The sequence below is a fragment of the Lygodium microphyllum genome, chromosome 29 (genome assembly GCF_053477565.2).
Source record: "Lygodium microphyllum isolate KBCC chromosome 29, Lygodium_microphyllum_v1.1.10, whole genome shotgun sequence".
Taxonomy (NCBI): Eukaryota; Viridiplantae; Streptophyta; class Polypodiopsida; order Schizaeales; family Lygodiaceae; genus Lygodium; species Lygodium microphyllum.
Genome location: NC_141163.1, coordinates 64,546,567 through 64,574,131, shown reverse-complemented (window position 1 = coordinate 64,574,131; position 27,565 = coordinate 64,546,567). Strand labels below are relative to the sequence as shown.

At 36.9% G+C, this 27,565-nt stretch overlaps 2 protein-coding genes across 2 annotated transcripts; one reads left to right on the top strand and one right to left on the bottom strand.

Moving 5' to 3' along the window:
* The first annotated feature begins 980 nt into the window (after nt 1-980).
* On the top strand, nt 981-2,655 carry LOC148010722 (pathogenesis-related thaumatin-like protein 3.7). Its single transcript, XM_087671322.1, has 2 exons — nt 981-1,141; nt 1,891-2,655. Exons 1-2 carry the CDS (start codon nt 1,093-1,095, stop codon nt 2,340-2,342), a joined length of 501 nt encoding a protein of 166 aa, XP_087527448.1. The 5' UTR covers nt 981-1,092; the 3' UTR covers nt 2,343-2,655.
* Nucleotides 2,656-17,849: 15,194 nt separating this feature from the next.
* LOC148010721 (uncharacterized) lies at nt 17,850-26,924 on the bottom strand. Its single transcript, XM_087671141.1, has 2 exons — nt 26,134-26,924; nt 17,850-20,562 (listed from the first exon to the last, which is right to left on the bottom strand). The coding sequence occupies exon 1, from the start codon at nt 26,815-26,817 to the stop codon at nt 26,161-26,163; it is 657 nt and encodes a 218-aa protein (XP_087527267.1). The 5' UTR covers nt 26,818-26,924; the 3' UTR covers nt 17,850-20,562; nt 26,134-26,160.
* Between the last annotated feature and the right edge of the window lie 641 nt (nt 26,925-27,565).

Genomic DNA, 27,565 nt, shown 5'->3' with positions numbered 1-27,565 from the left:
GGTAGACTAGATTTGCTTGACTTTAATTTATAATATCAGCTAGTCAACGTGCCTATGCCACATGGCTTTTGTATTTGTTCCATCTTATCTAAGAGGTATGGAGATTAGATGCACAATGTATATCTCCAATGGATATGTTGGGCATAATGTGTGGCTTTCATGATGATTCATTTTGTGTTCACATTGATTTTGGGGGGAATATTGTGCCTCAAGTGGGTATAATCTTTATCTTGAATGATTAAAAGGATATTCTTGCATTGAAAAGTAACTTGGGAGTGAAACTAAGCCCTTTCTTGCATTGAAAAGGAACTTGGGAGTGAAACTAAGCCATTTCATGCTTTTTGTCAATGCATGAAGAGTGCTTTTTATTGTGAACCCTTGTTGACTCATTACATTGCGTGTTGTTTGTGTGTATGTGTGTGCGAATATATGCACGTGCTTATTGCATTATTGTGTGGCTATATTATTGGGGTAAACATGATAATGTATTAAGTTTCTCAATGGAAATTGTAAAATGTAATGTGCATCATATGCATATATTCCGTTGGGTTTGCATGCTTGGCGTGATATGATCTAGTTCCCAAGAAGGATGAGGAGCAACTTTTTTGGAGGTGAGAAGTTCACTATTGTTTGGAGGTGATATGAAGTGGCTTCCAAGAGGACTTGGAAAAGGAGAAGGTTCTTTAAGTGAGAAGAAGTGGTGTTGTTTGAAGGTAAAGAGCCCATTGTATCATAATGTTGTGAAAGGAGCAAGTGTCCAATGAGGAGAAGAGTCGTGTAAATAGAGCACACAACAATAAGAATATAGTGGTGTGAAAAGTTGGTGTAAAGAGAATAATTTTATGATTTGATGGTACAGCAAGGGCCATCAGAAGCAAGCTTCATGGTGTGGAGGTGACCTGAAAGGCAAGTGTCTTGGGTGGAATAATCTAAACAAGGGGCAGGCAGAGAGAGAGAGAGAGGGAGAGGGGGAAGCGTGCTCATATTCCACTAACAAGGTGCTATTTAAAGAAGAAGCGCGAAGGCATGACTCGAGTGAGGTGAGGCACATCAGCCGAGAAGAGTTTGGCAGGCAGGCAAGCAGAGATCACCATGGCTGCGCTGTTACTATGGGGCATGCTGCTTACTTGGCTTCAGCTAGGTAAGAGAGACAGACACAGACACAGAGAGAGAGAGAGTGTGTGTGTGTGTGTGTGTCCTTTCCTTTTCTGTCTTGCCTCCTACTTATACAATGAATATCAGAGAGAGAGAGAGAGAGAGAGAGAGAGAGAGAGAGAGAGAGATTTCTTCTCCCTTATGATTCGTTCTCCACTCTCTTATGATCTACCAAGCCGAACGCGCATTATTATGTCCTCCTCGTAATGTGAAACATAATTGACAAACATAAGACACTTCATGAACGTCCAAAGTATCTCACCCTCTCCCAAGGTAATCCACCACCACAATTGTAATGCAAGTTTTCAAAGAAGGTTTATGATAGCTAATCTTGTGTGAGGTTATCCACAAAAGTAAAGCAAGTTTCCAAAGAAGGTATACGGTAGCTAATGTTATGTAAGGTAACCCACAAAAGTAAAGCAAGTTTTCAAACGATGTATATGGTACACACTAACGAAAACATTAAATGCTGTGCACTTGCATAGGATTGATGAACCCAACAAACCACACACGAAAATCCTAATTTAAACTTAAGCTCTTCTAAGTTGCCTCTTCTCAATTCAATCAATCGAGATTTCTAGTTGAATGGTATGCATTTATTATTGAATTATTCAAGGAGCCTTTTGGTTGAGATTGCCACTAAGTTTTATTGATGAAAGATGAAGCACTTAATTATCTCCATTATAGACTGATAATGCCTATAACTAATATAAGGTCATTATGGTTTTGTTGCAGGCTTATTTGCTTCAGCAACTATTGTACATGTGTTTAATAACAAACCTACAACAATATGTGCCAAGTATTGGGAACCTCGAAATTGGGTAGGTGGAGGTTGTAGGGAGCTACTACCTAGTCAAGGATGGGATATTGTTGTCACACCTAGTTGGGAGGGAGCCACCCTTTGGGCCATTGTCGGAAGTTGTGCTAGCCAACCATGCAACACTGGACCACCTACTGGGGTAACCCAATTTGAATTTACTATTGGTGGCTTCTCCAACCATGATTACTATGATGTCTCCGTATTGGGTGGCTTCAACATGGGTGTTAGAGTCAACCCCACGAATGCTGCTTGCCCTTCACAAGCATGTCCCACTTCAAATAATTGTGAAGGATTTGTTCCAGGGGGCCCAGATCGTACCAAAGTTTGTCCCTATGGTTCTACAGATTATGTTGTTAGCTTCTATTAACAAACAGAGTCTTTCCACAATGTTAAACTTCTAACCAAGGAAATGTTTTCACCAACTTCAAATACTTTAATTTGTCAATACTAATATAGTGATATTCACAATCTATATATTATTATCAACTTTCCACTATATTTTTCACCATTCCATAATGTTTCTTGATTAGCACATTACACATCACAGTGTGCACATTGGATGTCTATCCACAATAGAAGTTAAACATATTCATAATGAGAATTTTGATATTCCTTGGGCTATTTCAAAAAAGCTAGTGCAAATACATTTTTTTGTTCCTTAATAAATTTGCATAAGTGACAAAGTTTAGCTCTTTTAAAGGATTTTATTTTTTTAACCACTTTTATTTTGTAATCAAGGTGTATAATTCCTACAAAATCCATAGATGTTACTTGACAATGACTTTTATTTTTTTAACCACTTTTATTTTGTAATCAAGGTGTATAATTCCTGCAAAATCCATAGATGTTACTTGACAATGACTACTTTTTACAACGATTGTGTGTTTAAGGAACAAGCAGTAGTGATAAAAGTTATTAGATAAGGGTTTGAAATTTACCAAACTTTTAGGTGAGTTAACATCTTGAAGTTCTATGATGAAGATAACACTAATGGCTCTAGAACATGAGTAAGAAACATCAATGCAAAGAAAAGATCCCAATAAAAGGTGTTGTGAACAAAATCAACTTAACATTTGAGAGTATTACCATTGAGTTCCCCTTGCCAACAATATTAGTGTAAGGAGAGGCACCAAACCTCCTCCATTAGTATATGAAAAGTCTATCAATGTAGGAGATTATATTGACTTATAGCAACAATTTGAAGTTGTGACAAGGTAAAAGAATTGATGGAGGATGCTTAGAAAAAAGTGTATGGAAATTTTCCTAGAAAAGTTTGTAGATCTATAGCAATTGAAATGAATTCATTATTTATGTATGACTTATTGAGCTATGATACAACATTGCTCGGCCATGAAACAAGCCATTCATTAAAGATGGGATCATGATCAAATGCAGCATGGATGTTAAGAAGTTTTGGTAGCTTAATTAGTAGGATTAAGTATCTTGCCACATCGAGTACAACGTGTCCTTGGATTGATCTATTTGTGACATGTATCTCTTCTCCAACAATGCTCTTATCAAGCAAGGGATGGTGCAAGAAGGGTTAAGTTATCTCCATACTTCATACAATGGCAAGTACTTCATATGTTGGGTCATGCTTGGACCTCCATATAGCTTGCTTTTGCTCTAAAAGTGTCATTAGCTAACTTTCAATTTTAGGCCTCCAAGATTGATTAGTGTATCTATATTTTTCAAATAGGCTTCATCCCTTTACTTTCTATTCTAACTTGTAATCTTCCTTGATGGTTTGCTAACAAAGTGCATTGTAAAATGTAGAAACTAAATTACCTTCCTTGGCTTCCTCCTCAATGAATGTGTATTACAAGGTTCTCTAAGAGTTTTTCATATTAGTCACCAATGTAGTCTCGATCTTCCCATTAAACACCACTCTTGGAATTTCATGTGTTCCTCAAATAGGATTCTGATATCTACTTGGGCATAGAGATAGGCAAGTACATCAATTTATCATTTACTACATTGAGAAATTCAACTACTTGTCATTCTTCATTTTAGAGCTTTTTCTTCTACAAGCTTGTTAAGATTTCTAACCATTAAGTTACATTTCAATTCAGATGGAGGTTTTGGTCGAGTTAAACAAGACTTGATAGTTTTGGAGTCAATTGTGCTCATTGTTTTAGATCCGGTATTCCATTCTGTTGAAACACTAGAGGCATGATGTGTTTAGACACATCCAAATGATGTGATTATTGTGGTTCCACTTTATTTTTGGAAAGTAGTAGCTACATGGTCAATGGATTTGATTATGGAAACTATAGTGGGTAATTGTTGGATTGGATCATGGGGTTGGTTTGAAGCATTCTTGGACTTAAGGGGTTTAGGCATGCGATTACCATTGCATCACATTGGGCCTTATCACATATTGAGACATGCCTCATCTACTCATCTTCATACAGGATTAAACTCATTCTCATACTTCAAGTACTGAAGCCCTATTGGCCACATTCTTCACACTTTGTATGTTGAAACAAAATCAAACATGACTAGAATCCCCCAATCGTGGCTAGATTCTTCCCTTGTTAGGTGCATAATCCTTAGCGGAATCACAATTCAAGTCACCCAACCAATAAGATTGTCGTTACCCTATCAATATAATCCACTAAAAGAAGGCCTAGAATCACTAGTACCAAACTCAAAGGAACATGAATGTGCTTGCAAGGTTGCTACCTCAAACCATTGCATGATAGAAGAGTTGGAGATCAACAAGATAGCAATTGTCCATGACAACATATGCTTTACACGAATCTCAATAGAGAGTCGGAAAGAATGTGGTGGAGCATCCGAGGGTGCACCATTCAAGTTGTTGAATAGCTTTAAAAGAGATTCATCTTAAGCCCATGCCTAGGGTTTCTACAGAGTGGTAGCAAGTCGAATGCCTTGAGAGGCTATATTTGCATCTTTGGGAATGTGCATTGTGTGCCTTATGAGGAATTACTAGTTGTCACTGCTTGAGAGAGCCTTGACTATGAGGAATACTTTACTCAACTAGTCCCAATAGGAGCTTCAACTATTTGAAGGGGAACCTCATCACATATTAGGAAAAAGCTAGAATTCTTAAATCTGTAATCATGATGTTGAGGATTAAAGGCCACTTGTTCCTAGGCACTTGTATTTACCTTGTCCTCAGTGTCCGCACACTTTGTACATTGTAGGTGGTGGCTACCCATCACTATCATATTTATTCTCTATTCTTTACTATGGAATGATAAAGGTAGATCACACATTATGATGGTTGGATTTCCGAGCATTTGATGAGCTTCACCCATTCCACTTTATCCTAGGAAAGAGAGCTTCAATCAAGTATTGATGGCAGCCATTTATTCATTCCTTTGAGATACACATCAGCTCCCCACCTTTTGCAACTTATTCTGTAGCTCCAAAATATCATTTTGACCATTGGCAAGTGGCCTTTGAGGTCAGCCACAATAGGAAAAGACTCATGAGTAACCCTTGGAATTTGCAGTGCATTCTTAGGGGACTACCCTGCTACTCTATCATCCCATAGTTGCTCCAACCTTCTTCTTTAGTGGTTTTCCCAACCTTTGGGGATTCTTTCTAGCATATTGGACTCCATTTCAGGGAGTATTCAAGAAGAGAGTAATCAGCCATTGATTGATATTTGTGGATAAACTTGTTGTTCATAGTTTGGGGCACAAACTTTTGAATGTTTACGCTTCTTTGATACTCATTCATTGAAGATTAGATACTAGGATGATGTATTAATGCATTTGAATGCTCTATGGATTGATTAGTGCTTACTTTGCTTAGTCATTTGAAGGAACAATGGACAACAAGCATATATATTGAATATCAATAAAATGCATGCTTTTATGCCAATTTAACTCTATTGGATCATATGCATGCTCGCCACTCCTAGTTATGTTGGATATGCTCTTCTTTGAGCTTTAAGCTTTCATTTTAAGCTCTTTACATTCATATTTGGCTGAGGTTACATTGATTTAGTACTCTACTACTTATGGGCTTAAATACGTATTTCATTTATATACTCATGGATATATTACTTGGTATCATTGGCCTTTTGGATGTCATGATTTATATGCATTGAGCTTGCTTTGCTCTCCCATACTCTAGCTCATTTCTATTGGAAGCACTTTCGAGTTTTTATTCCATAGCTTGGCCTTTGGGATCTCTCTATATACTCATTGTTTTATGTAGACAATGTTCTTGTAGTAGTTGATCACTATCTTTATTTAATATTTGGTTATTTAATACTTCCTCCTATCAAATGGGTTGTCAAGAACATGGATATATGCTTCATTATGTACTGAGCTTCATTGTTCATGAGTAGTGAGTTAGTTGCAACTTAGTAGATTTCACCATTACTTGGAGATCTCTGATGTATAATTAGCTTATGTGCTTGGTGGCCCCAAGGTTGGGGTGCATCTATGTATCTAACGCTCTTAGATTATTTGATAGTATTTTGTACTTAGAATTGCATACTCTTTCTTAGATATTACTAGTTGCATAGTAAGTTTTGTTGTTATCCAGACTTCCCTAGCAATGGGAGTACTTTATTTTGGACAGTTTCCTATAGTTGACTTATTAGTTACTATAGTTTTATGCACAACATTACTAAAATTCAATTTTGAGCTATTTTATTGAGAGGAGCAGACACTTGTTTCAAGCACTCTAGTGCTTCTACTTTGTGGACAACAATACATTGACTTGTTCTCCTATTGCATTCGTTTTTCGGCTCAATTTTTTGTTTGTCTTATTGTTATCAAAGCAACCCCTTCTCTCTTTATTTTGTAGTTATAATTTATAGGTGCTTCTAGTACTTCTAGGAATACTACTATCTTTAACATTGATAAGTTAGATAGCAATAACTTTAACTATCGGAAGACCTAGATATGGTAATTCTTAATGCAAAAGAAGTAGGTTAAGCCATTGAAATGCAAAGACATAAGGCCTAAAGATATAGATACTAACATTTGGGATTATCTTGATGACCTATGCAAGTCCACTATCATTTTGTCTTACTTAGTCTAAGTATACTTTAATATCATTAAGATTGAAGATGGTGCATGGCAAGTAGGGGAGAATATATGCAATCTTTATTATAAAAAGAGCTACACTTCACAATTGTACTAGCTAAAGAAGCTTGTGGACCTTCCTATGAAGAAAGGCACTCCTATGTCCACTTATTTAAATGAGTTTTACTCTATTTGAAAGTAACTTATATCGCATAAGATTATATTTGATTATAACATAAAGCCTATGTTTTTGCTTTTCACTCTTCCAAAGTCATGGGATACCTTTCATACTTCCATTAGCACTAATGATCCTAAGGATGGTTTTAAATTCTCACATATAGAGAGATTTACTCACTAAGGAAGTCAACAAGAAGAATGTTGATGCAGCCCACACCTCCAAGCTCTTACAGTCAAGAGGAAGGAATGATACTCAAGGGGTTATGAATGCCATGGTGGAGACTATAATAGAATAGATCTAAGTATAGATCTCATGGGTAGGGTTGCAATAAATCTCGTGGTTCTAAGTTTTCTCTTACATATTGTTATTGTAGGAAGCAAGGACATATGTGTCCATAGTTCCACAAGATTCACCAAAATAGGCATGACAAAGGCAAAGGGAAAGTCCAAGATAATGATAAGACATTTGATGGTCAGGACAACACTAAGTCCACTATCAAGATTAAGGATAATAATTCATTGGAGTCTAGTTTAGATTATTATTTATTGGCTACTTCTTCACTTTGTGTCACATAGTTGACTAATGGTCAATCTTCATTCTCTCAATGCTAGTTACTTGATACAAGGACTTCATTCATGTGACCCTACATTGCAATTGGTTATATACTCATCATACCATTTCTGGTTTACTAGACTTGGCAAATAATCATGTGTATAATATTGTTGGCATCAATTATATATATTGTAGTTTCTTACTAGTACTTCTTTTGTGCTACATATTGTACATCGTGTATCAACTTTGACCAAACGCCTTATCTCTAGTGGATAGTTGAATGATGTTGATACCATGTTTCTTCATAAAAATTCACTCTTGGTAGAGGTATAAAAAGTGGTAGTCTTTATCCTTAGCTTATTTTTAGATCAACTAATCATGTATTGGCTCCATTACACCAATCTCCTCATGCATCTCTACATGCACCATCACCTTGGACATGTATCACTGAAAGGAATGAAAGTTTTGACTTATAAGAATTCTAGTTCTATATGCATGGGTGTGAGCCCTTGGCTCTTTTTCATTCTGATGTTTGTGGTCCCATTCCTTGTTAACCTTTGTGTGGTACCAAGTACTTTGTCACATTTATTGATGACTTGTGTATATGATGTCTACATGCTACCCAAGGATGCTACATGGACATACAGATGCTTGCCACTAATGTATATGTATATTTATGCTCTTGTTAAGATTTGAGATTTGGTTTTGAGCTTGGTTACATACCTTGGCTTATTGGTTTCTTAGTTGTGGAATTGAAGACCTATTGTATGTACATGCTCTTAGATGTATACTCACTATACATGGGCTTTCCAAATGGTATGAACTTTATGAATTGGGGTTATTTTGCTCCTTTCGACATTCTAGATTTACTTTAGTAGAATTAATTTGGAAATTCCTTGCAAAGCTTGGCTCATTAGAGACAGTGAAAATCTCTTATTCATGTGCATGCTCAATTGGACTATATATCCTCTATCTTTGAAGACATTGCCTATTGTAGGCTAATCTACCTTTTCTTTGGATACTCAGTACTTATTCTTATAAGTTGTCAATGATGGATACATGCATGCTAGGCACTTTGGTATATATTTATATATCTGACACCTTCAAATGTTTGACAGTATTTGGTACTTTGTGGTTCATGCTTTTTATTGACATTGCCAGTTGTATTGTATATCTTGGCCACTACCCACATTTCCCTAACAGTGAGAACTTGTCATTTTGGACTTTTACCTACAGTTGTATACTCTTATACTGCAGTTTTATGGATATCAATACTAAAACTCAATTTTGAGTCATTTTGTTGAGAGTAGTTACTAGGTTTAAGCAATTTAGTGGATTAATTTTGTGGACAGTCATACATTGTATTGTAGCCACCTCTTGCATTTAGCTTTGGACTAGTTTTAGGGTTGTTTTAGTGTTATTTCAACAGCCCATTCTCTCTTTTCTTTGTAGTCATAATGACATATGCTTCTATTACCTCTAATGATAGTATCATCTTTAACTTTGATAAATTGGATGGCAATAATTGCAATTATTGGAAGACATCGCCCAATGGAAAACATCCATTGCCATGCAAGTGGGTGTATAAGTTGAAGAGCACCCCTCGTCACCTTAAGCCAATATATAAGGCCCATTTGTACTAAGGGTTTTAAATAAGAAAAGGAAGTTAATTGTGATGAGATAGTCTCCTCTACGATTAAGATGACTATCATTCTCTTGGTTTTGGTCTTGGTTGTGTTAATGGATGTGAACTTGTACCAACTGGATATGAAAATGGCTTTCTTATATAGGGACTTACACAAGGATCTCTATAGACAACAATCTAAGGACTTTGCAAAAAAGGACATGGAACACCTAATGTAAAGGTTGAGAAAACTCCTTATGGACTTAAGCAAGCACCTAGAAAATGGTTTCATGTTTGATACTTTTATGCATTCATAGTTATATACTCACAAAGATATGGATTCGTGTCTTTACATGAAGAAGGCACATGATGGTAGCCTTATCATTTTGGTATTATATGTTGATGACATGTTGATTGTTGCTAGGAGTATTCATAATGAGCCATATGCTTTGAAGACCTATCTCAAAATAGCTTTGAGATAAAGGACATGGGGCATAATTCTCACATACTTGGTGTGTGCATTACAAGCAAGCACTCTTAAGGGACTTCTCTACTTATTATAGAAGAAGTACATTCACAAAGTACATGAGTTGTTTCAAATGTAGGATGGTAAGCTGATTGGCACCCCTTTACCTTCTTATGTGAAGATGAGTTAGACAAATTGTCCAAATTAGATTATAAGAGGGCCAAGATTACCAAGATCCCATATGCATTGCATTGGGCAACTTGATGTATGCCATGATAGCCACTAGACTTGACATAGCATTTGTAGTGTGAGTTGTGGCTCATTATATAATGACACCTAGCATACAACATTGGAACACTGTGAAGGGTATCATGAGACATCTTAAGGGCACTGCAAACTTGTAGCTTTGTTATGGCAACCAACATTACTAGAGTCATGGGTTACACTGGCTTAAATTATGCAAGATATATGGATAGTACGAAGTTTACCTCTAGCTATGTCTTCACTTTTACTAGAGGTGTTAGTCCTTCGATGTCTAGGATGCAGAATTGCATTGTCTTGTCTACTATCAAGACTGAGTATATTGCCTCCACTAGGACTCACAAGAAGGTCCTATGGTTAGGCCACTTGATTTATAAACCTTAGTATCATAGACATAACTCCTACATTGTATTTGGATTCTATGAGTGCTATTCAATTGACACATAATTTGGTCTTTTGTGTAAAGACCAAGCATGTTAAGGTTCATTACCACTTTATCAGAGAGGTGGTTGAGAACAAGTAGATAGAGATTGTGAATATCTCTACATATAAGAATCCTACTAATCTGCTTACTAAAAGTCTCCCAATTGAACATTATGCCTTCCTTAAAAAGATGATGGACATAGGATGAGATGATATCTATTTCTCATCTAGTTTTATTTATATGTACACATTGTACTTTATCACATTTTTCTTGTTTTCTCCTCACTCAGATACATTCTCCTTTAAGTGGAAGGTTTTTTAGGGTTTAAAGGCCACATGTGTTTAGCCATTTATAGTTACTTTGTACTTAGCACCTACAAACTTGTACACTATAGGTGATGGTAGTCACCCATCATTGTCACTTAACTATTTATATTTACTATAACAATATAATAAGGGAGGCTAGTCACACACTATGATTGTTGGAGTTTCCATATATAGTCTTGCTCTCTCTTCTTACTCCACCTCTAGAACTCTTGCTTCTTGCGTTCACTTGTGCTCTCATTCTTGCTCACCCTTTCCATATTTCAATATGAATCATTACATTGCATATAAACATAATCCTCACGTTTATGGATCGGTTGTTACAACGATAGTTATATATATATATATATATGTGTGTGTGTGTGTGTGTGTGTGTGTGTGTGTGTGTGAAATAAGCACTCCAACATAATATAAAGAAAAATTATGAAGATAAATTAGTACACCATGGAACAAAATACCACAACTCTCCCTTGACCATCCTATGAAGTATTGCAATCTTTTTTTTTTTGGGAGGGGGGGGGGGGGGGGGGGGGGGGGGGGGGGGGGGGGGGGGCGGGGGAACTCTTTAGGCTCAAATAATGATAAACTTAAAATAAAAACCAAGAAAATAAGTAATCTACTTTGAGAAATCCATAAAATAGAAAAATATCATTTAATAAAAATCGAAAGAAAAAACTTTTTACATAAGCTCCAAGTTACTATATAAATGGGAAATCCATTTTTCTTGATATCTCATCACAATGTGTTGTCTTAGAATCTTTGACATGGAAAAATATAAAGAAAAAGACATAAATGATAAAGTCAATAAGTCACTATTGCATTTACAAAACAATAGTAATCTCAATACAAGTTAAAGATAGAAATCAAAGGGTATCACTATCTACGGTAGCAAATGTGAAGGGAGTGAGTCCAAAGTGGAAGCATGTAAGTAGAAGTAAGAGCTATGGTGGAAGGAACGAGATCAAGAGAGAGACACACACAAGATGTGGAAACTCCAATGGTCGCAATTGTGTGATCCACCTTCCCTTTATTCAAATATCATTGAAAGAATAAAGAATGAAGTGACAAACATGGGTGTACACCTACAGTGTATAGGTGTGTAGGTGCTATTAATGTAGTAATACATAGGTGGCTAGGCAAAGGTGCCTTTACCCCCAATAACCTCCCACTTAAAGGCAAATGTGCCTCTAGTTAGGAGAGAACAAGAAGAAAGTGACAAAGTATAAATGTACATAAGTACAACATGAGAAAAAGTTCTAATGTCCATCAACTTCTCATGGAAGGCTACATGGGTGGTTAGACAAAGGTGCCTTTACTCCCAAGAACCTCCCACTTAAAGGTCAATGTGTCTTTAGTCATTAGAAAATAAGAAAAAAGTGACAAAGTACAAATGTACATAAGTACAACATGAGAAAAAGTGTCATCTCATCCAGTGTCCATCAACTTCTCATGGAAGGCAAAACACTTTGCTAAGAGACTTTTCGTGGGCAAACCTGTAGGATTTTAGTCAATTGAGATCTTGATAAGGTCAACACACGTTTCCTCAACGACCTCTCCAATAAAGTGGTAATGTATCTCAATGTGTTTCGTCTTCACATTGAAGACCAAGGATTCTTGGCTAACTAGATAGCACTCATATAATTTGAATATAGTGTAGGGACCACATCAATAATATCAAGGTCAACGGCCTAACCAAAGAGCCTCCTTGCAAGCCTTGGTGGCAGCAACATATTTAGTCTTAATAGTAGAGAGATTCATACATTTGTGCATCCTAAACATCTAAGAAGCAACACCTCCAACAAAGGTGAAGATATAGCTAGATGTGGACTTCCTACTATCTATATGTCCTACATATTCAAAGTCATGTACCCCACAACTCCTGTATCATGGCCACCATAACATATACACATAGTTTTTGTGCCCTTCAAGTCTTGCATGATACCCTTAACGGCATCCAAATGATATATGCTAGGTGTAGCCATATAGCATGCCATTACTCTCACTACAAATGCTATGTCAAGACAAGTGGCTATTATGGCATACATTAAACTCCCCATGCCAGATGCATAAGGAATCTTAGCCGTCTCGACCTTCTACTCATTAGACTAACTAACTTCTTGTATATGAAACTTCTCAAATGGGAAGGTAGAGGAAAACCAATAGGCTTACCATCTTGTATATGAAACTTCTCAAGGACTTTTTGGATGCACTCATGTGTGATAGATAAAGGAGCCCCTTGGAGCAATCATGCATGATGCACATCCTAAGAATATGCAAAGCCTCTATTTCATGTCATTCATCTCAAAGCTCTTCTTGAGCTAAGTTTTCAAGGCATCTAGCTCGTCATGAGCTCTCCCAATAATAAATATATCATCCACATGGAGTACCATAATCATAAGGCTACCATCATGAGTCTTATTCTATATAAACACGGATCCATAATACTATGACCATATTATTTTGAATGCATAAAAGCATCAAATGTGTGGTACCATTCCCTAGGTGCCTACTTAAGGTCATAAAGGCTCCTCAACTTGGACACTAGGTGTTCCTTGCCTTTTTCTTCAAAGCCCTTATGCTACTACATATAAATCTGATCATGCAAGTCCCCATGTTAAAAATGCATCTTTATATCCATCTAATAAAGGTCTAGATCTAGATGAGTAACCAATGTTAGTACCAAGCGTAGGGTCATCATTTTGACCACCATATGAGAAAAGACTTCATTAAAGTCAATAACATATTCCTACTTGAAAACCTTAGCTACCAATCTGGCTTTACAAGTGGTTGGGATATCTAAGAATACTTTTTAGCTTATATACCCACTTGTATGGCACTACCTTCTTGCTACTAGCCAAAGAAACTAAATCCCATGTATGGCTAGTCTATAAGGAGTTAAACTCATATTGCATAACCTTGTCCCATGTGTGAATATCATCTATGTGCATAGTCTCATCATAAGAGAAAGACTCACCTACATCTATCACCATAACATAATCCATGGAGGACATAAAGCGCTTCAACTGATATCTAGCTCTATTAGAGCATCTTAAAGCAGGCTGATCTTTCACAATAAGTGGAGCTTTGGCCATTGGAGTATCAATTGTGATGTTGGCTGTCTAGTTGGCTATATGCGACCAAGAGGCTCCTCCTGAAAGATTACATTGCGCACCTCAACCACCTACTCAAGTTGCTTATACATATTTTCCTCATGAAAAACAACATCATGGATGCGGATAAGCTTGCAAGCCTATGAATCCCATAGGCAATAGCCCATCTCACCTACATCCCCATAACTAAGAAAGATGCATTTTATGGACTTACGATCCAACTTATTGCCCTTGTCTTTTGGAAACATGGCAGAATGCCTAACAAGCAAAGATACTCAAATGACCATAGAACAAAGGTTTTCCAATCCATACCTTCTCTGCAAACTCGCAATTAATAGCAGTATAAGGCAACCAATTAATTAAGTATACAACAATAGTAATTGCCTCAATCCAAAAGTATCGCGGTAAACCTATCTACTAACCATACTACAAACTTTCTCCTAAATTGTCATGTTTATGCATTCGACAATACCCTTTTGGAAAGGGGTGTAGGGGGCGATCAGTTGATGCTTAATACCCTTCTCATCGCAAAACTTCTCAAAAGTTTTTGAGACATACTCATTCCCATTAACTAACATGAGGTATTTCAACCTATACATAGACTAGTTCTCAACAAGAGTAAGCCAATGCTAAAAGGTGGACAAGACATTTGATTTTTCTTAATAGGGTAAGCCTAGACCCTATGTGAGTAATCATCAATGAATGTGACACAGTACTTCACACTACCTAGCAACTAACAAGGCATGGGACCACATACATCTAAATGAATAAGAGCCAAAGGCTCACCCATATGCTTTATGCTAGACTTCTTATGTGTTCTACATATTTGCCAATCACATAAACAATGATCGCAAGACTCAAAACACTTATAGTCTATGGGTGAAAGACATGACAAACTAGTATGCATTTTCATTCCTTTCAAAGACATGTGTCCAAGGCAACGATGCCAAAGAGATACATATGAAATTGCATCAGCTATAGCCAAACCATGGTCAATTGACCCAAATACAAGCAAAGGATAGAAGGTATTAGACTTAGCACCATGTGTAATAATAAGATTTCCACTGGTAATTTTCCATGAGAAATCACCAAAAGAGACAACATAACCTACATTGTTCAAGGTACCAACAAATATAAGACTTTCCACGAGAGCTGGTACATGATGTATATCATTAAGAATGAACATATTTCTTGAACCAAAATGTAGCTAGACATCACTAATACCAACTATCTCAAATGTCATTTAATTACCCAAACGAACAGATCCACTCATATTGCAATAGGAGTGAAACCACTCTCTATGAGGGGTCACATGAAATAAAGCCCCCCGATCTATCAAGAAATATTAAGTATATCTTGACAAAGCATCAACCAGCTATAAAGCATCGAAAGAAGAAGCTTCCAAGATAAGATCATCAGATATATCATGTTGCACTATATTAATCTCTTCAATCTTAATATTAGACTTGCTATGCACAATGTTGTGATCATTATTTTTGTCCTATACTTTACCCTCTCCCTTGTCCTTGTGCTTATCTTCATGCATTTTATTGCACTATGGTTGAATATGAACTACTTTTCCACAATAATGACAAGTAAAACCAAACTTACGGCCAAATGACTTACTATAAGATTGTCCACCTATTCGAGATTGAGACCTACTAGAGTTACTACCATGGCCATTTCCGTCCTACTAGTCTGTCATAGTCGATGCATGTGATGTGCAGGAAGCATCCACATTCTTTTTGTTCATCTCATCTATAAAAAGGGCACTCTTAACATTCTATAATTTCAACCCACCCTTAGCACATAGAGCCGTACCAAAAGTGTCTCACAACTCAGATAGAGTACCAAGCAGAAATAAAGAATGCAAAGTATCCTTGAACTCAATCTCTTGTGAAGCTAAATGATTGATAATGAAGTGAAACTCATTCAAGTGTGTAGACATAGAAGTCCCTTCCTTCATGCGAAGGTCCATCGATTGTTTCAGCTGATACATTTAAGATGCAAAACTATGCTTGTTATAAAGATTCTTAATCTGTGTCCAAAGCTCATATGCAGTCTGACTTTCAATTAAAATATTTTAGTGAACCCACTTAGAAAATGATAAAATGATCATGGACTTGCATATCTCATTTAGTTTATCTCAATCCTCAATTGCAATGTTTTCATGTTTGGCACCCCATTTTGGAGTGGCATAACCTACAATTTTTGTACTAAAACATGTCATGTATGGATCTTCCAATAGCTGTAATTGGTCCCATCCAACTTCTCAATATTGAAGATAGTACCATCATGAGAACCACTAGTCATAATGAGACCAAGCAAATACACAAAAGGGCAACTCATTGGCTATTGTAATACCCTACAAATCAGCCCCAAATCAATTGCTAAATCAAGTGTGAGACAAAAAATACTACCAAAGTAATGACTTATCATTATGAACCACTTTCTTAGCCAATGAAAGGGAAATAAAAGGAGCCACAATAAAATATCCAATGAAAAGAATAAAAAATAAAAGAATAAAAGAATAAAAGATAGCAAAAGCTCCACAATAGAATAGGTATACCCACAATCACATCACCTAAGAGCCCTCAAGTTGGGCACAGCTTATGGTGTCCCTTGACAACCTCTATTTCCAATTCTCTAGCCCTTCTCCACTTCACAGACTTGGGCCATATCAAGTATAAGACATTCGAAGGCCATCAGTAGACTTATTACTCTGATCTTTATACCGAATCTCCCCCTACACCAGCTAGGTTCTTAAGTGTGGGACAACACTTTAATCTTGCTTGGGGTTGACCCATCTCCCAATTGCACTTTTACTTACACAAGTAGTGATGACACAATAAGAAAATGGTATACCCTTAGAAAGTACACATTCTTACTACTAGAAGGTTACCCTTACCATTCTACTCTCTTCCCTCCTTTCTTTGACTATAAGCTAGCTCCAAAAGACCTAATTAAGACACTAGTAAAAGAAAAATCTTTTATAAAGAGAGCTAGTATGATTTGAGCGACGAATGAGCACTAAATTAAAAAAGATCCATAAAACCAAAGAGTATACACAAGGGAAAACCTATTTAGGCCAAATAGATGGGAGGGTGCCAAAAAAATCAAGGCCATTTAGAAAAGCTAAGAAACACAAGTATCAGCTTGTTCTTAGGGTTTGCAATCTTGCGAAGCTCTCTTCTTGCTTATTTCTTGCAACTTGCCTCTCTCTCTCTCTCTCTCTCAAGTAGAGTGAGGGATTGTTAAGAGTAAAGCTCTTACTTTCTCTCTTTTTATTAGGCCAAAAAGATAAGGGGATGCCCAAAAAATCAAAGCCATGTATAGGATAAAGGGACCATAGTGTAACATCCCCCCCAAAAGCAAAATGCACCGCACCCCTGTTTGGTGATTGCACAAATAGTGGACCTGATTTGGCTACCCAAAGTTATCACAATTTTTTTCATACTATAAGGTGAGTCAAACAATTAATTCATCAAAGATTTTTTATATTATAAAATGTTTAAATTCTTAAAGTAATACATCCATGAGAGTCACTCTATTAGCCCCTCATTGCGACTCTTATGATTACTTCATTTATAACTAAGGTTATTTGATAAATACTAGGTGCTTTGTACCTAGATTCCATTGGCACTTCATACTAATGTTTGTTCAATGCTTCGCACCAGGATTCAAAGAATCAATATTAATAACAATTATAAGTTTGCATCACAATACACATTTCATATGGCAAGAATGTTCATGAGTGGTTGAGATAAAGAAACCAACCATATATGTGTGTATATATATGACATTATGCATGTATCCATGCTCATGAGCTCATCATTTTTCTCTTCTCTCTCCTATCCCTCTTAATATTATTATTATTATTCCTCTCTCTCTCTCTCTCTCTCTCTCTCTCTCTCTCTCTCTCTCTCTCTCTCTCTCTCTCTCTCTCTCTCTCTCTCTCTCTCTCTCTCTCTCTCTCTCTCTCTCTCTCTCTCTCTCTCTCTCTCTCTCTCTCTCAATGTGTATGCGTGCGCACACATACGCACGTGCATATACATACATGCATGCGTGCGTGCGCGCGTGTAATATATATGTTTCTATAAGTGTGTGTATCCTCTCTCCCCCTCTCATCGTTTTTCTCTCATCTCCTTTTTTTCTTTTCTTGAGTTCTCTGTCTCTCAACTTTTTGCACCTCATGTGTACATATTGTATACACGTGCATGTATATGTACATGTGTGTATGCATATAAGCATGCATGTTTAATATGTGTTTTCATTCATGTAATCTCATGTGTGTCCTCTCTCTCCTTCTCATTGTTTTTTGGTCTCTTTTTTTTTTCCCCAAGTCCCCTGTCTTTCATCTTTTCACCTTATGTGTGCATCTTATATATACATGTGTGCATGTGTATGAATGTATAGTATGTATTTGTACATAAATGTATGTATCTGCATGTATATGTATGCATGTATATATATGCATGTTTCATAAGTTTATGTCCATAATTCTCCTATCCTTTATTTTCTCTCCTCTTTTTCCTAAATGTTTCTAATCTCCCTCCTCCCCCCTCTCTAGCTCTCTTCATTTATTTCTCTCATTCATAACTTTACATGTATACATGCATGTGTATATATGTGCATACATGAGTATATGTGTTTACATATATGTGTAAACCTATATATATGTGTACATTGTATATATGTTGTGTGTTTTTACAATATATACATATTTGTGGGTGTTTTAAGGATATGCACATATTACATGCATATGTTCAATTATTAAAATATCATTTTATCAAAAACATTCATCACTTGTTATAATATGTGTATATTTGTGAGTGTTGCTAGAATATGTCCACATTGCATGCACATGTTTAGCCATTAAAGTATCATTTCATCTCATATCTTCAATTAGAAAAGAAATTCATAAAGAGAGAGAGAGAGAGAGCCACAAATCACTCTTCAAATGCTCACATTTCCTCTTTTCATCATCATATCACCCTTCAAAAGGAAATCCCTTTTTATTTCTTGTTTACCTATCGCGAGAGAGAGAGAGAGAGAGAGAGAGAGAGAGAGAGAGAGAGAGAGAGAGAGAGAGAGAGACTTTTCAATGGCTCAACTTTACCTTTTTCCTTATTAAATCACCCTTCAAAAAATCCTCTTTATTTTTTGAAGACCAAATATGTGTATGTGTATCTATATATACATGTGTATATATGTGCATGCATGTATGTATATACTTAATACTTTTGTTTCCATTTATGTAATCTCATGAGTGTATGTAACATCTCTCTTCCTCTTATCATTTTCATCTGTATACATGTATACATGTTGTATACACATGCATATGACTAAATACATGTGTGTGTGTGTGTAAGTATATGCATATGTGTGTTTAATATATGGTTCCATTCATATTGTTTCATAAGTGTGTCCTCTAAAGCCCTTTCATTATTTTTCTCTCATATCCCTTTTTTTGTCAAAGTCTCCCTCTCATATTTTTCACCTCATATATGTATGTGTATACATGTGTGCATGTATATACCCATGTATGCATACATGTATATATGAAAATGCATTTGTGCAAAGATGTATGTGTCTATATGTGTATATGTGCATATTTTGTAAGTTTGTACCCATACTCTCTCCTCTTCTTTATTTCCTCTCTTCTCTCATTTAGAGTTTTCTCTCTTTCTCCTAGATTTTTCTAGTCTCCCTCCCCTCTCTCTCTCTCTCAATTCTCTCTCACCCATATGTTTACATGTATATAAACATGTGTATAATTGCATACATGAGCGTATGGGATTCACACATGCATGCATAATGATATATGTACTTGTGTAAATAGATATGGTGTGTATTTTAATAGAATATGTATATTTGTGGGTGCTTTAGATTATGCACATGCATGTGTTCAACAATTAAAATATCATTTCATTTTAAAAACCCTCTTTATATTGTATGCACATTTATGGATGCTTTTAGAGTATGCACACATTACATGCACACGTTCAATCATTTAAATATCATGTTATCTCATATCTTCGAATTGAAAATAAATTTCATCTCTTGAGAAGGCCATAAATAATATTTCATGTGCTCACATTTTCTCTGTTCATCATCATATCACCCTTTACCACTCTTTTTTTTTTAAAATATCAAACCTCTCCTCCTTATGCCACATAAACTTAGTAGTTTTTCCCATAGTTCAAGAGTCATCTAAGCAAACCTTTAAATAAGAAATAGTAAAGCTAGCAAGATGCCCCAAAGCCATTTTTGAAAGCTCCATGTGATATGTATAGTGTGACTATTAAAAAGAATTTGTATAACTCACTTGGGGAAGAAAATAATTGCTATGGGAGACTATTAGTTGACACTCTACTAGCCCCTTTATCCTAAGAGCTAAGCAATAAAAGGATAAGGTCATCTTTATGGTGTGAAATCTAGTAAAGCTTTCTTCTTGCTTCTTGCTTTTATCTAGCTTGAGGGAGAGAGAGAGTATGCAGTAAAGTGAGAGAGAGATGCAAGGTAAGCTCTTACTTCCTCTTCTTCTTCTTCTACATGAAGCACATGTGGTGATTGAGGGAATATATATGGAGCTTACTTTAGGCACATTGCTCGAGTCATGGAGCCATCAACAAACCTTTGAAGATAGACATAAGAAAAATGTAAATCAATATTTGCTATATCTTTTTTTGTAAGAGAGAGAATCCAATGGTTATGTGAGACGTGGCCTTAGCCATGTTGCTTAAAGCACTTGAACCATAATCATTGCGTCAAGTCCAACATTTGAAGCTTATGAAAGCAACAACAAAGTGTAACAAAACCCCATGGAAATACCTTTATATCACCTCTTTGTATTGCCAATCAAAGTTATAGAAGTATTTTCTATCATCTAAGCATTTAACTCAAGAGATTCATTGAAAGAAAATACATTTTGATCCACTTTACCATGGTTGGTCCACCATGCATTGATGTTATGTTATCAATGGCTAACAAGCCCAAGTAAGCCCAAGCAATCATTTAATCAATAATTGATGATATGAGGTGGTCCCCATGATGAGGAAGATTCTCATAGTATTTAGTGATGTTAGTAGAGCATTAGCAATAACTGTCCTATAGGCATTAAAAACACATGCTAACTTAAGGGTATAGTCAAAGTAAATTGAGTTTGTAGTATTTGTGAGCCATTTGAAATCTTGTTTATGAGCTTTAAAGGTAGCCCATAAGAAAGGAAAGAGCAATGTTGAAAGAGGGTAAATATTGAATTTTCTAAAATATTGTAGAGTCTATATAAGGAAATCAATATCAAATTCAACCTGTTGAAAACCTATGCCACTAAAGCATTATTCAACAAGGGAGAGTTAAAGCTTTTTACAAAAAAATGAAGGTTTGTTTGTGATCTTATCAACGCCTATAACATGGAAATCTATGATAAGCAACTTAAGCTCTTGTACATAGTTCAAAGTTTTCTTAATACATAACCAATAGTAAGAATTGCAACCTTTTCTCAACAAAATATTCATATATTCACATAAAATCATTCTCCTCTAGCTTGAGAATCTTAAGTAAATACTTGAAATCAAATATTAAGGAACTTTTAGCCTCCATGCTCTAATATGGTCTAGTCTATATATGATTCATGCCTTTGGCAAGAATTTTTTTCAACTAATTATTAGAAATTATATCGAGACTAGTGGTTCCAATGTGTTCAAAATCCACAAAAATAGAAAGTGATAGAACAATTATGATACTTGTATGCAAGATAGTGAGTAGTAATCATGTCTCATGGTTCATAAAACAAGGACTTGAGGGGAGGCAACCAAAAAGCAAATTTAAAAATATGTGAGGAAACAATGGTTGCCTAATCAAACAAAAAACTACTTGAAGCATTTTTAAGGGGAATTTTATCAAGCAACACACTACAAAAGGTTAGAAGGATAATACAACAAGAGGCCTTTTCTTCTATTAGCCTAATATACCATGTTAATTTATAGACATATGTTAGTCAAAAAACAAATTCTCATCGATAAGCTACAATCTTCAAGGTTTGCTACATTTTCTCTTGAGGCTTTGTGAGATAGGCCTACTAGTAGCTTGAGCAAAAGCATATCTCTTGCCAAAGTTTTTGCCTTTGTGAGATAGGCCTACTAGATGCTTGAGCAAAAGCATATCTCTTGCCAAAGTTTTTGGGTTTACAATGTCCCTATGGGTATGTACTACCTCTAAAGATAGTGTTAAAGCCCCTAATAGAGGGGATATTGTTAGCAATGTGATGTATCTTTATTGGATTGAACCATCTTTCAATCAACTTTACATCTTCACCCCTCTTATTTCGATGAGACTATCATGCCCCATCTTCACCATCCACTCCCACTCCCTCTTTGGCATAGAGAGGATTGAGCAATGGCAACAACACTAATGCTAGAAGTCTAACTCCATGCTCACTATGATCTTGGCTACTTAATCAAAATCTATATTGAAATTTGTGAATTATGAAGAGTCGAGGTGGAGTCATTGCTCCTCCTCTCATTCTACTTCTACAATGCCATTAGCTTCTTGTAGTTCTTGCAAAGATGCCCCTTCCCTCCATAAGAGCAACATTATTCCTCCTCCTATGCCTCGCCCCTTTTGAAATAGCCAATGTCCTTAGTCTTGTCAATTCCACAAGAATGAGAAGGTAAACTTTCCTATAATCTTAAGTAGATCCATGTTTCAATAACATATAATTCATGTGTTGAAAACTTATTAGAGTTATAAATGTTTGAGCTCACAAGGCGTTCACCACATCATCATACTTTGAAGATAGTTATGGAGAATAATCCCAACCAAGAGAGCTCCAGAAAGAGCTAGCTACATATTGCAAAGTTGACCCTAGAGTTGTGTCACTTATGAATGACTAGATAGTATCGATAGACTTGATGCAAACAATCTAAAATTGAACATAGATGGTGACAAGCCACATGGTCAATGGAGCCTTGTACATAAGTTGGAGCTTCAACGACACCTCACAAGATATCCCACAAGGAATAACCATCAAGATTTCCTTCAAAATGCATCAAATGAGCATTTCGTCTACTTTGGCATCAATTGCATCCCAATCTAAAATTGCTTCCTCATAGTTAACTAACTTTAAGTTATCTCAATCAAACAATAGAGAGGTCATCAAAAACAAGGAGTCAAGCCCAAAACAAGATAAGACATCTACTTTTGCACAAATCAAGCTCCATCACCATACTTCAAATCAAATAGTCAAGGCCTTCGAGCTTGCCACCAATATTACAACATAGAGAAGGCATTGAGTAATGAAAATAAAGAAAGAAGCTAACTATGGTTTTTGCAAGTCTCTAGCGTACTTATGGTTAATAAGCCCACAACAAGAGATTTAATAGTTCAAGAAAGAATATCAATTTATGATGAAACAAGATAAAGGAACATCCACTGAAGCAACTATCCAAACTAGACACAACAACAAACGCCCATGACCTTTTTCTCACGTCTAAGGCATGTGAAAGTTACCACTATCATAACCTATGAATAAAAAAAGGTTGAGATTAGGCTGATAATAACTTGCAAGACCAAAATGACTACAACTAGATGCATAACAAAGGTATAGATGGTCAAAACACAAGTTGAGCAACAAACAATAGGGTGGAAACAAGTTAATCAACAACTTATGAAAATCTCCCATCTAAAAGATGAGTCTCCTCTAGCAAACAAATTTGAACAACATCAAAAGGCCATGTTGGCTGGCTTAAGAAGCAATCAAACACCTTGTTACAAACTTGTAACACCAATAAGAACAAACACAAAACACACACAGACTAGTACTCAATACCCTAACATTACATGATGAGAGAGGCAATGGAAGAAAAGAAAGAAACATGTGACAAAAAAAAAGTTTTCCTTTACAACCCATAGATTGACACACTATGGTGCCCTTCTTTGAATTTGGAGCTACCAATGCTCTTCTCAATTCCCTTTCCTCACTATATACCATTGACATATTTGTAGGTACTAAGGATGTGATAGGAAGTTTGTTTTATCTTGGCCATCTTACATAATTGATGCTTTGTTACGTGAATTTTTTGTAGGTGCTACATGTGTGATCGATTGAACTTTTATCCTAACCATTTTCCAACTCCATTGCTTTACAATCTAAACTTTTCCTATGGTTATTATATTTCCCATAATGGTTTTTTAATGCATTTTTCCTCTTAATAGTATACAATTTGTTACATCCAATAAAGTTTTCCTATGGTTATTATAAAAATTTATCACATCTAACAAAGTCTTTGAAGCTAAATCCTACCCTTATCTTAAAAGGCCTTTGTAAATACATCACCTTGTTACTTTATCTTTCACGGATAATGGCTAAACTTTCAAATGTGTGTCAAATTTAAGTTTTGGTGACAACCAAAATCAAACCATAATCATGGACAATGTGGATAATGCATAAACATAGAACTAAAATTCTCTACAATCTTGTTTTGACTAGTGAAATCATAGTATGTGCACCAATTTCATTAAGCATGCCTAATCAAGATTTAGTTGTATTCACATTTCTTTACAACTTCAATTCAACCAAGTGAAGCATATGCATCATTTTTATTAAGCAAATCTAATCAAGATTTAGTTGTATTAACATTTCTTAACAACTTCAATTTAACCAAGTGAAGCTACTTCGTTCCCTCCCATCCACTCTATAACATTATTCTAGATGGTAGCCAACTCTCTCCTAGAATTGATAAGAAGCTTTTCCTTGTAGTTGTAACTTGTGAACCCTATATTTAAGAGCTAAGTATTGGATGTGCATTCTTTTGATCCTACAACAATAAAGCTCTCCTTCCAAGTTGTGAAACAACACAATACATGTTATGTGGCATAGAGATGATATGGTAAGACTAAATCTCTAGCCATATCTACTTTAGGGGCGATATGAGGTTCTTGTGATCTATATGGCTAGCAAGAGGGATTCAAAGAAAGGCTTCACACATTGAAAATAAGTATGAAAACCCCCGTGTTGCCCTTTGAAGTCTTCATATTATAGATTATTAAGGAAAGCATAGTTACTTTATTTGTTCCTCACCAAAAGGGCTCATTAACAAGATCTGCATTATCAAATATGATAACACCAAAATTCTCAAAATGCTTGGAGATATGTCTCTATTGAATATGGTAACATGTTTCGATTCATTCAACCTTGATTCAAGTGTTTGGGCTTGTTTGAGCTAGAAACCCGAATCAAACTATTTAAGGACTTGGTAGTTACATGCATTGTTTCGCAAAAGTATTCTAGTGCACTACATGTGAGAGTCCATGGACTCCCCATCTTCAATAGTGTGAAAGCAAAGTCCAAATCAACATGCAATTCTTGGTAATTCCATTCATTGGCCTAAATAGGCGTCGAAGCCAAAGACTTAACTAGAGCCCTACATTGGGCCAATGAATGGAATTCTTGGTAATTCCATTCATTGGCCTAAATAGGCGTCGAAGCCAAAGACTTAACTAGAGCCCTACATTGGGACAGTCCCCTAAATAGAGCCTTATGTCACACATTTGATCGTGTGGATTGTGTCAAGAGAAAACAAAGGTTCATGAACTCCCAATCTTCAACAAGAGTGAGAGGTCCCTTACTTTAGTCTAAATATCAAGGATTTCATCTCTCTAGATGGTGAGAGATCACAAGGGATCTACAAACTTCATATGAACTCCCAAGCTTCAACAAGAGCGAGAGGTCCCTTGCTTTAGTCAAAATACCAAGGTCAACTTCATCTCTCTAGAAGGTTAGACATGGCAAGGGATGGGCAAGTCTCTGCTCCAATTGAAGAGAGGTTTTGCACAAACGACCTAGTATATAAGAGGCAGTCTTTGTTGCCTCCCATTAAGTTGCTCAATGTTTTGGTTTAGTCATTCTAGCTACAAGGCAGAAGATTTACGGCCCTGCATCTGTCAATCTAGGCCTGTCGTGACTCTCTGTAGTGAAGTAAAATCTGCATAGATCGATTGCAGGGTAGGCACGCGAGTATTTTTAATCTACACACAGATTGATTGCAGCTAAGAACCTCACTATGGATCTCTAGTGCCTCATCATTGGCAGCTCTGTACATTACGATACACAAGAAATACATCATAGCTATAGCTCATTAGTACTTACATCCAAGTAGGGCTTTTGTGATACAAACATTTTTACAGTTAGTTCATATATATGTACCTTCTCCTTGTATGGAGATTCTGTTTGTTAGGTATGGCGGACACAGCACCTTGCCAGGAGGGAACCCACCAGTGTGTCTTCCGTCATGGCCTTCCACAGCTGCGGATCGGACCTGAAAGAACCCCACCACTCAAGAAGATACCTGGCCATGAAGAAGATCGTGAAGACGAGCGCGCAGCCACCGATGAGGGACGGGATGAGCACTGCCCTGCGCAGGGCCTCACAGTCCCCAGCGATTGCGAGCCCAGCGAAGGGGTAGGTGACGGCGAGCGAGATGGCGGCGAGGACGAGGATGGCGACGCCGCAGGCGGCGTGGGAGACATCGGAGGCGAGGCGGCGGCGCTGGGCACTGATGGAGACGAGGACGAGGTCATGGGGGTCGGGGCGGCGGCTGGGGTTAGGGTTCAGGAAGGCGGCGACAAGGAGCTGCGAGGCGGAGAGGAGGGTGCCAGCGGCGCAGAGGAGGAGAGTGAGGGTGTTGAAGCAGAGGAAGGGAGTGAGGGGAGATGATGATGATGATGATGATGATGCAGGCGGGTGCATGAAGCCCAGGAAGGGTCCCATGGCCAGAAGGCAGAAGGCCAGCAGGCGCGGCTTGATCCCTGTGTGCAGGAGGTGCTGCAGGATGGCATAGTCATGCTTCGTGTAGAGCACCAGATTGGGAGGCAATGTTGGGAAGCTCATATTCTCTCTCTCTCTAGACCCCCCTCCCTCCCTGTCTCATTTTGATAATTGCACCTTCCCTTTCACCACAGCTGCATTATACTGTGCATTTGGCAAATATTCGGTGGCCTCTGGCAAGACGAGTCAATTGCGTATGCCGTCAGCATCTTGAAACCTAAGCCATTCTTTCTCTCATATTTTCTTAATAGGCCCTGCATGCCTATGGCTCTTTCTTTTGAAATGCTTGGAAGACAAGACTTTCCATTATATATAAAGATATTTACAACATACAAATATGCCTTCATGCCCTAGGCCAGCTCATCAAGTTTCTTACAAAAAAGTCTAAAAATACAATACTCTTGATTTTCCCCAAGTAAGCATGAATCTTCTGCTTTAGGTTTGCTTATTAATCCTCAGCAGAGCCAGCTGGGGGGATGGTACGGGCTGGGGGCTGGGGGACTAGGGGGGAAGATGGCTTTATTCCTACATGACCAAATGTGCTTCAGCATTATAGCCCTCATCATGTTTGATAGCTTGAGCGTGGACTTATCATTGCCTCCAAAATCACCAAAGAGCATTGTCTTCATCGAGAAAGTTTCCTTCAGATTGATTGCTTTAAGCCATTTTTTGATTGCAGACCATACTGGTCTAATACCTGGGCAGTCCCAAAAAAAACGCAAAGTAGTTTCTTCTTTACTCTTACACCATACACAGTGGGGAGGGATTTTAAGCATCTTAGGAAGTCTAGATCTAAGAGGAAGCTTGTTCA